This window comes from Arachis hypogaea, chromosome 17, assembly GCF_003086295.3.
Source record: "Arachis hypogaea cultivar Tifrunner chromosome 17, arahy.Tifrunner.gnm2.J5K5, whole genome shotgun sequence".
NCBI classification, from domain to species: Eukaryota; Viridiplantae; Streptophyta; class Magnoliopsida; order Fabales; family Fabaceae; genus Arachis; species Arachis hypogaea.
In genome coordinates, this window is record NC_092052.1 from 117,490,870 (window position 1) to 117,502,199 (window position 11,330).

Genomic DNA, 11,330 nt, shown 5'->3' on the forward strand with positions numbered 1-11,330 from the left:
AACACAGAAAGTTTTAAATATTTTCATTAATGAATGTAAAACAAATGCATTGAAAACTAAATTTTTTATATTTTCAATAAAAAATTTTTTAGTTTGTAAACTTAAACATGTGCTCTTAAGGCACGATAGATAAATTCTATAAAGATAAAATTTATTTAAGATAAAACTTGGAAGGAAACAAAGAAATTTATTAATGATGAGCACAAAACTTTTTTGATGAAAAATAAATTTATTGAAGGTAAATATAATTTTTTGAAGAATAATAGAAAAAAAATATAAATGTATTAATGATAAACATAGACAATTTTTTTATGATAAACACAATTTTTTTTTTGAAGAAAAACACAATTTTTAAAGAGAAATATTAGAAGAAAAAATAGAAATTTATTGATGAGTAATATAGAAATTTTGATACAATAAATACAAGTTTTTTTTATAATAATTGTTCCGTTCATGATGATCTTGCCGAGTTATAGCAATTCCGACTTCAGTAAGCTTCTTTTACAGAGAGAGCTATACATCGGCTGGAATTTAAGCACCACGGGTGGGAACACCTGCAAAAGATACTCAGACGCTCAAGTCAGAAGAAAATTTTTATTATAAAGAAAAGATAAGCTAAAGTAAATGAGGTGAACTGTAGAGAAGTGTCGTGTCTTGGTGTGTTGTTTGTTGTTTCTTATATAGAGTGGAAGTCTGTTGTGTTAGTTTTGAGTTTTGCCGAGATCCTTGGTTTTTCCGAGCATCTCGCTACATGGGTTTTGGATTTATATCGTTTTGCTTATCGTGCTGTGAATTATGTCTTACGTGTTCGAGCTTTTCGAATTTGATTGCCGAGGTATTAGGTACTCATCATAGCCCCAAGCTTGACCTGTCTTGAAGGAAGCAGGAAAACTTTGTTGATTGTACCTCGGCAATGTCTTGTGGTGTGTAGTAGAGTGTCTCATCCCCAAACTCGTCCTAATTCATTTGGAGAATGTGAAAAGTTTAGCCATTAATTATAGTTTAAATGTTGCCTAGTTTCATGCGCCCATTATGATGTGATGGATGTGATTCGTGGCGTGACTTTCGGTGAACCCCTCATCGTGTGATGAATAGATTTTTTGAAAGTTATGGAATCAATGCCTTAGATTAAAAATGCTTGATTGGACACAACCGTTTTGGCTTCCCACGTTGGTATTAAAGAGTGTCCTTTTCCCCAAGTGGATATTTGTTGAAGTCTCAAAGAAGAAAAAATTTAACACCCCTATTTGTCTTCAACATGAGTAAGAAAGGTGAGTCTTTTGTCTATTTGGTTTGTCTTTCTTTCTGGTTTTCACTTAGCAGTAGTACTATGGGAAAAGTGAAAGTAGAGATTGATGAGAGGGGTCCTGTTCTTGGGTGAATGACAATGTGACGAGTTACGTGTCTCGGTTTAATGACATCAAGTCGGTGAAGGTGTTAGGTTCAAATGTTTGGGTCAGGGAAGGTAGCCAAATAAACATAAAGGTTTTGCCGTGTGGTGAGAATGATCGTGTGTGTGAAAGGTTGAGTGATTGGCCTTATTTTTATTTGTATGGCTGTTTGTTGATGGAATTAGGTGTAAGATTGCGCTTCTCAGAATTTCAGTGTGGCATTTTGTATTGGTTGAACTACGCTCCAACGCAGTTGCATCCGAACTCATGGGGGTTTGTCAGAGCTTTCGAAATACTAATGGAATTGTTGGAGCAATCCCCGTCGTTAAGACTGTAAAATGACTGTGGTTTTGGCTGGCACTATGGTCAGAACTCTGACGAATACTCTATTCCTACTATGGCGAGGATGGACGATGAAGAACCTTAGGGTGAATCTTAGCAAGAGAAAGGGTATGAAGCGGAAGAAAGAGTGGTATGTCCTATGGGGTTGCATATAAATATGAGTTCGCCATAGACGAGCATACTTCCATACTTTAGGTCATCCCTAGGAAACGACAATGTTCATCACCGATGGTGCCACTTATAGGTACAGTGAATGGAAGGGGGGGGGGGGAGAGGGTAAGAATCTATAGTTCCCAACAGGGTACTAAGGAGAAAGGGGTCAATTTGTCTATTGGCTTAAGGTTACATCTCTATGTTGGGCTATCACATTTTTACTAGTCTAAACCTAGGTTTACAGTCTTTGTCACTTTCAATCTAGGACAATCTTAGTCTCCTTTAGTCTAGTACAATCTTAGTCTACTTTAATCTACAATTTTAATTTCTTTGAGTCTAGTACAATCTCAGTCTCTTTCTATATCATTTACTATAGTTTCTTACAGAATCTCACTGTGGTAACAAACAGACACAAGCAAGTCACAGAAAACAATCACAAAGAATATGCAGCAATATGATGCATGTCTGTTTTACGCTCTATGCGGGCCATGGATTCACATGTCGGTTCACTACTCGCAACCTGATATTATTCGTGACCAAGACCAGATATGGCTTCTCAACTGTGTACATTATGCATACGTGTGTAATGGATTAAAGCCACGTACATTCTGACAACCGACAATCATTACAGAGCTTAACGGTAAAATATGCTAACAATTGGGAAACAATGTGCAATCTATGGGCGACCACTTACAATCAACGAATTGGGCAAGTGAGATGAAACCGCTAACCTTGCCAGGCATACCATCTAAAATGGCGTTCATTCTAAAATCTTAATGTTTCTAAACCATTGTTTTAAGGTTTTCAGAATTATGACTTATATTAATTCCTTTCATTCTCAGTGTGGGACCATTTTTCCTTAATCATTCAATTAAATATTAGTATACCCTTTCTTGTCTTAGTTTATCAATCATACGTTCTTTATTGTTGAGACTTTTGATCATAATCCTTCTGCTATAAAGTTTTTAAGATCATCCATTAGAACTGATTCTTTCTAATTCTTTAAGGGCCCTTTTGACGTTAATCTTTTGGGAAAATTACTATTTTGTCTTTCCTGATCTTAAATTTATCATTTTATCCTCTGTCTTTCATTAAAATGACAATTATGTCCTTTAAACTTTATGATTATACCATCTTGCCCCCAATCTTATAATAAATGACCTTCAAGTTTTTTGGCTCTAAATTTATTATTTTGTCCCTATTCTTTAATATAAATGACATTCATGCCCTTTAGGTTCTAAAATTTCATCATGTCGTTAATCTTTTATATTAAAGACTTTTATATTCCTTAGCCTTTTAAATTACCACTTTGACGCAATCTTTTATAAAATACTTTTTATGTCCTTCCTCCAAAATTACATCTTTGTCTCTATTATTTTTATAAAATGATCATTCTACTCTTTAGACTTCATGATTATCATGTTACTCTCATCTTTTTTATAATGACATTTTTGTCCCTTATTTTTCTAAATTACTATTTTGTCCTTGAACTTTTATAAAATAATCTTTTTACCCCCTCGTCGATCCAAATTACTATTTTACCTCTGAACTTTTATGAAATGATCATTTTATCCCTTATTGCTCCAAATTACCATTATCATTTTAACCCTAAACTTCTACAAAATTATAATTTTATTTTTCTTTAGCAAAATTATACTTTTATCCCCATTCTTTGTCATAATTACATTCTTATTCATATATTTTATCATAATTCTCATGTTGCTCCATTACTTCACCAAAATTATCATTTTGTCCCAAATCTTTTATAAAATTATATTTTTGCCCCTAAACCTTCTATGTTCGTATTTTTATCCTGGAACTTTCTTTAATTATATTTTTGCTTGCTCTTTACACTATGTTATCTATTTGATCTCTACACTCTTCTCACTTCTATTTCCCAACTCTCTCATTTTGAGTGCATCATTTATGTCTCCAACTCTTTCATAATGACTCTTTTGCCCCTTAGTTTACATTCTTAAATCTTTTAAGACTTCCTTCATCTTTCACCTTATTAACATATTCTTAGGGGTTTCTCTTACATTATCTAAAATTTCCCTCTTTTGCATCAGCCATTCTATATGCACAAATTAATCCTATACCTTCATAGAAATTCACATTCAGCCATTATGCACTACATGTATTCTAATTCATTCTAAGTATTTAAACATCATTCAAACATTGTCATATACTCTATTCGATTAATTCTCAATCAAAGGCATCATTAAAGTTTCATGACATATGTGAGATCAATTAAGCTAACCTAACCTTTACTTCAAATCCCAAGTTTTCTAATCACTTCTTGGGTGCTCTCTAACACTATTCACACTTATATTACAATCAAGAACAATTTTCAACATCATGAAGCCTCTTTGGCTGAAATGAACATGGGAGAAAAGGGAGAAATTTCTCACTCTTAGAGCTTGAAACTTATGATTATGGACTCCTTGAGACTCACAAATCATGATTCATGAATATAGAAAAATTATAATTGATCACTCTCTTGTGACCATCATGGCCAAATTGGAGAAGAGAAAAGAGAGAGAATTTCTCTCACCTTTTGAGCTTAAAAGCTTGTGATTCTTGCTTCTTGAAGATACTAGAACATAATTCCAAAACAATAAAAGATAAAAAATGGTCAAAACTTTAAAGATGGGAGGGAAAAAGATTTTATTCATTAATCTTGATGAAATTGATATAGATGTGAAGAGAAAGAAGAGAAAAAATGATTAACCAGCGTGAAATTTTGATTTGAGCCTTAGTTTCTTCATGAATCAAGCTTGAACATGGAGGCCATGGAAGCTTTCTCTCTTTTTCTCTCTCTTTTTTTCTTATGATTAGGGCTGGAAGTGAGCCGAGCTGAGCCGAGCTAGACTAAGCTCAAGCTCGGCTCACAAAAATTGAGCTTGGCTCACGGCTCGACTCATTAACAATCGAGCTTATTTCTTAAGCTCAAGCTCGACTCACCGAAAGCTCACGAGTTGGCTCAAATAATAGAAATATAAATACATAATCTATAATTCTATATCAATAAATTATAACTTATATTTTTTTAAAAATATTTAAAAAGATCAATTTTATATATTGTTATCCATCAATAAATTATAAAGTTTTTATTTATGTCCTACATCAAAATTATATGTAAAAAATAAATATAAAATTTTAAATAATTAAGATTATATATATATATATAATCAAGTCAGCTCACGAGCTAATGAGCTGAGCTTATCCAAGCTCAAGCTTGGCTCATTTAATTTATGAGCTCAATCTTGGCTTACTAGCTCACGAGCTTAACTTATCGAGCTATTAATGAGTCGAGCTTGAGCTAGTTCATGAGCTGGCTTGACTCACTTCTAACGCTACTTATGATGATGTTGAAAATGATTTAGGAGAGAGAGAAGAGGTTCAAAAGTTTTATAGAGGGATAAAGATGAGATATGTGGTCCAGATTAACTCTTAAAAGATAATTATCAAAAGTGGTAATTATCTGATCATAAATTTTTACTATATTTGAATAGTTGGCTCATATACAAGTGTTTATGCCACTACTCTAAAATATTTTGGTATAGTTTATTAGAGCAAGGAGTACTGGTAAAAATCTCATATTGGTTGAATTTGGATCCAATAATCATATGATCGCAAAAAAGTTACTTTTAACTTTTTGAGCTACTTTGACCTTTTAATAATAAAATATTATAATATTATTATATCTTTTTATTATAGAATCGACCTAACCTGTTAATCTAAAGCGAACCATGTCATGCGAATTTCACGAATTCTAATCACAGCAATGTCAAAGAATCATTTTATAGAAAAACTTGGTTATTATACCCAACATGACTTGAGTCTCTAGAGACTAGAGTATCTTTTTGCTCTCTTTTGTTAGAATTTTATTGAGGGGCATGTTCTTATTATTTTAGCCAGCCTGAAATCCAGACTAAGGGCTAATGCATGAACACTCGGGATGTTGTATGTTCATATATTATATGTACTCTATATATTTTTTTGTGTAAGGGTGATAACTGTATCTGGGTTGTTATGACTTGTAATATTTGTGATGTATCAATTGAGTATTGATGGCACTATGTATGATATGATTGTTTATAGGCTATATATAACTTATTCACCTTACTTGCCCTGTGATGTAAGATAAGAGTCTTTCTCAAAACTATAACTGACTTCGTTTGGTGTGATATGCTCATATATATATATATATATATTCCCTGTGTATGTATGTATGTGTGTATCGAGTCCCATAGGTTGACTGATTTGTAACTCCTGTCAATTAGCACTGTTATGACTTAATGGTGAAAGATGATGTAGAGAATCCCTTGAAACCATTTGATCAACCTTCCAGCTAACTCAGGTTTCGTCAACACTTGCCTTAATGGTTGTTCTATTCGAACAACAATAGTGTTGCTTTGAAAGTAAGGTTTCAATCACCAAGCTATTAAAATCAATGCCAAAGTGAGTTTTTCTAACTTTGGATATCAGAGCTCAGCATGATATTAAGACTTGCTCACAAAATAAATTGGATGTTGTTGTTTACCTCTGTAACCAAAACAGAGCCAACAACATAATTTGTGATAGATAAACACAAATACAATGGTTTCCAACTTCAGGTTTCTGTAAAATGTGATGAGAAGTAATAATGTTTTTAATATTTTGAAAATCCTCCTCACATTTGTTAGTCTATTCAAAATATTTATTCTTTTTCAACGTTTGAAAAAAGTAAAGATTTGTCTGCTAAACAGGGCAAAAAATGAGACAAAGCAGTAAATCTTCCTGTTAATTGTTGAACTTCTTTAATGGTTTTGGGGCTCTTCGTATCTAGTATAGCTCGACACTTTTCTGGATTGGCTTTCATACCTCGACTTGTTAACAAAAATCCAAGAAATATTCTGCCTTGTAAATCGAATGCACATTTGTTAGGATTTAAATGCATGTTATACGTTTCCAATCGTACAAAAATTTCTCTGAGATCATTAGAGTGGGAAGCTCTGACCTTGGTTTTAGCAACCATGTCATCAACATAGAATTTGATATTTCTGCCAATTCATTGAGAGAATATTTTATCCATTAATTGCTGGTAGGTAGCATTTGCAATCTTTATTCCAAAAGGCATAACTTTATAACAAAAATTACCACATTCAGTTATAAAAACAATTTTATCTTGGTCTAATGATGCATAATAATGTAATTATATCCGGAATAAGCATCCATGAAAGTCAAAGAAGCATAACTAGAGGGATTATCTACTAAAGAATTAATAAAAGACAAAGATAAGGAAAGCACTCATTGAATTTAATAGTCAACTTCTGAATGAAGTAATTAAGTCGAGGAGCAACATTTAGGATGTGGATCCTATACTAAGAGACATCAGAAGCTTGATGGAGAAACTCCTAGAGTGCAGTTTCACTTGGACCCTAGGGGAACATTCTCGCTCATGAAGTTGCAAAAGCCATGAATCATAATCTCATCCCTAGGAATTTGAGCTCCTCCTTGCCGATCTCCGTCATGGACATCATCAAGGAAGAGCATCACTTCAGAGAAAGGGAGGGGGCTCTACATTTTTGGGCATTGAACTTCATAGAAGCCACGGCAAAAGCACTCAATAAGAGGAATAATAGCTCATTTTCTTCGAAGAGAGGGGACGCTGGAACCATAGTGGAAGTCACAGGGTTGTAGAAGCACATATCATCAAAAGCAACATCAACGACAGAGTATTCTGTGACTATATATGGACTGCCGCCATGGAGAGCTTTAAAGGTGGATTGTCGTCCTCGTATTGGGGGCACAACAATCGTCGACGCCATCGAGGAAGCCTCTAATTCTAGGTTTCAAGCAGCAAGTAAGAGGCAAATTGAGGGAGAGTAGCAGGGGTAAGGGAGACAAGTTCTTGGATTTGGTGCTGGGTTGGTTTTTGGGTTGTGTCCTTGTAGCTCATCAAGGCCAAAAAAAAGGGGGATAATATGAAGAGAGAGAGAGAGAGAGAGAGAGAGAGAGAGAGAGAGAGTCACAAATGATATGTGTAGCAGCTACTATTGTGTTTGCATTGGGAGAGTAGAGATTTAAGAAAAATTAGGGGAAATATGTTTTAATAGTTAACTAGTGAATTGCCCCGTGCGATGCACGGGTATGATAAGTTTAATAAAAAAATAAAATTATATATATATATATATATATATATATATATATATATATAATTAAACCATGGGCATTTTATGATGGAAGTGTCTTTGTTAAATAATTAATAATAAGCATAACATATTGTAATAATATAATAAAGATGTTAACAAAAAGGCTTAGTAAGGCTGACTTTATAATCATGTGAAAAATAACTTGATAGACGACGGAAAATTTGTGACTATTATATATTGTCAACAAAATTTTAGAAGTATACACGGTCACCGAGGTTCTTAAATACTTCTCTATAAACAACATTGATGATTGTACCTTTTGTCTTGAATGAATTATTCTCAATTAATATCCTTACACCGGATTTTGATCTTACTCTTGACAGAGCAACACATAGTTTACCATGGGTAAAAACAGGTTTCGACAAGTACAATTCCACAGTTGTTAAAGTTTGATCCTGAGACTTGTTAATAGTCATAGAAAATGAAACAACTAATGGCTCCTTTGAAACCTAAAAGGAATAGTAGCATTGTTGGGTATCATGTTCATCCGTGGTATCAAAATCACTTGACCTGATTTATCTCCTATTAGTGTGATGCATTCAATAACATGATTACCTAACCTGTGTACCTGTAATCTTGTGCCATTGTATAGCCCATTTGATTGATCAATGTTTCGTAGTAACATTACTAGTACACCTTCTTTAAGAGCCAACAGGTGAGGCGGCAAGCCTGAACAATTGATAGCATTAAGAACATCTGGAGTGATTGTATCTAATTCAGATTTCATGTTACCTTCCTTTACGCAAAATGAATCAAAGCTAAGGTAGGTCTTCTCCTCTCCAATTAAAGATTTCATTATGTGCTTGTTAACATCGTTGACAATCTCAAGTGTAAGGGCAAGTATTGTTCTGTCTCCGAAGTACGACCCATTGTTTAAATTTAGCAACAAATTTGGATAAACAAAATTAACCAAAGAATTGAAACCATCTTCGTTGTATTGAATAATGATGTCTTCAGGTATGTTAACTTCGCTTTCTCCATCAGAAGAATCACCTGGCAAACCATCACTAATAGTCAATAGCCACTCAGCAAATTGTGAAATCTGTCTTAGTTGAGTGTGGCTAGCTCCAACAGTAAGCCGCATGTTGGTTGTTAGCTTCATAACTATGCAGAATTCCCAGAGATATAATGAATTTATCGAAGACTGTACAATGTCTTGACGTGAGCCTATAGGTATGACTGGAAGAATCTGTCTAAAATCACCGCCTAACAAAATAACCTTGCCACTAAAAGGCAGATTTGAATTATAACATTTCTCATATCTCATAATATCCCACAAGCATTTGTCCAATGATTCATAACATAGCTTATTCAACATTGGTACTTCATCCCATATAATAAGCTTCGCTTTACATACCAACTTAGCAAACAAAGTACGTTGCTTAATACAACACACAGAGTCTTCATTTAGATCAGGTGGTATCTTAAACCTTGAATGATTCGTACGGCCATTGGGGAGTAATAAGGATGCAATCCCACTGGATGCCACATTTAAAACAATTTCACCTCTACTTCGTATAGCAGCTGACAATGTCCTGTAGAGGTACACCTTTCCAGTACCACCATATCCATATACAAAAAAAAAGCCTCCAACATCATCATTCACAACACTAATCACCTTATCAAATGCTTCACGCTGCTCCAAATTCATGATGTGTAAGTTATACTCCAACTCCTCCTTCAGAAGGGATAAATCAAAGTTCATCTCATCCATTATTAGAGGATCATCTATGCCATCCAGAGCATCAATAGTTAAGAGAGGCATTTGATCATACTCCTTAAGTGATCTACCATTATCTTGTAATTTGTCCTCAATCTTGGAAAGAGTTAGATTAAGAATTCGCTCTTCAAAAAGTTGTAACTCTGCATTACATACAACAACTATTGTTAGTGTGGTGTTATATATATACATAATAATATAATATAATTAAAGATACAACCTTCGCAATTCATAGCCTTCCTGTGAGAATAAAGTATGTCTTCAGATAATACATGATAACACTGTTCCCAAACCTTTATTGGACTCGAGATGTTGTTTGATAGTAAGCAAACAACAAATAGATCTCGAATGTATCTTGTATAAGCCCACGTGCTTGCTTCCAACATAGAGTTAAGAAATTCTTTATCATCTTGCAACAAACCTAAAGCATAGCAGGCTTCCTTGAATGTTGAATACACAACACCATCTACCGTTCGAAGATGGATGAAACTCAGGCACCCTTTTTGAATGTTCAGAAGAAGTCTGAGGTAGTACCGTAGTAGTCTTCTCCATTGCCACGCGGTACATGGGTCAACCTACCAATTGAAAACCCTTGCTTCCTTGGCATCCACATTGATATGTCCTCTTTCCATACAAATTTCTTAGGGAATTGGCTGTATGTAAGATACCAGCCAAAAGGAAACAACTGATTAGCGAGCATCTATGCTAACAACTTAGTGAGCTTGCCATCCACTCTTTCTATGGCATCAATGATGTTTTCATGATCCCTAAAGACAACTGGATGTTCATTAGGTAAAGCGAAAGGTAGTCTAATTACCGAAGGCTCTTTTTATTGTATGTCATACCCAAATACCCTCCAAGCAGCCTCACAAGAAGATATGTACCTATAGTCATAAAAATTACGTATCTCTGATAAACCCCGATTTTGTGGTTTATCTTATGCTTATTTTGGGGGATTTTATCACCTTTTATCACATTTATTCAATGAAATAGCATGGTTTTCCAATTCTCCCTTGATTTGTGCTTAAATATGAAAACATGCTTTTTAGGCCCTAAAATTGGTGATTTTAATTCACTTTAATTCCATTCGATGCCTTGATATGTTTGTTGAGTAATTTCAGGTTCATAAGGCAAGTATTGGATGGAAAAAGTGAAGAAAAAAGCATGCAAAGTGGGAGAACTCATGAAGAAATGAAGGAACCGTAAAGCTGTCAAGCCTGACCTCTTCGCACTCAAACGACCATAACTTGAGCTACAGAGGTCCAAATGAGGCGGTTTCAGTTGCGTTGGAAAGCTAACATCCGGGGCTTCGAGATGATATAAAATTTGCCATATGTTGCTTCGCGCTCAGGGGCGCGCACGCGCCATGTACGCGTGCGCGCCGATGCTGTCCGTGGGCCCACTTTAATGAAATCGCCCCCAGCGATTTTACAGGTCATTTTGGGCCCAATCCAACCCATTTCTGATGCTATTGAACCCAAGGATTGAAGGGAGAATGAACCAAGTAGTCATAGTTGAGTTTTCATC

At 34.6% G+C, this 11,330-nt stretch overlaps 1 protein-coding gene across 1 annotated transcript; it reads right to left on the reverse strand.

Moving 5' to 3' along the window:
• Positions 1-8,274: 8,274 nt before the first annotated feature.
• LOC112763728 (uncharacterized) lies at positions 8,275-10,370 on the reverse strand. The gene is made up of 3 exons (XM_025809325.1): positions 10,274-10,370; positions 8,652-9,946; positions 8,275-8,532 (listed from the first exon to the last, which is right to left on the reverse strand). The coding sequence occupies exons 1-3, from the start codon at positions 10,368-10,370 to the stop codon at positions 8,275-8,277; spliced, it is 1,650 nt and encodes a 549-aa protein (XP_025665110.1).
• Between the last annotated feature and the right edge of the window lie 960 nt (positions 10,371-11,330).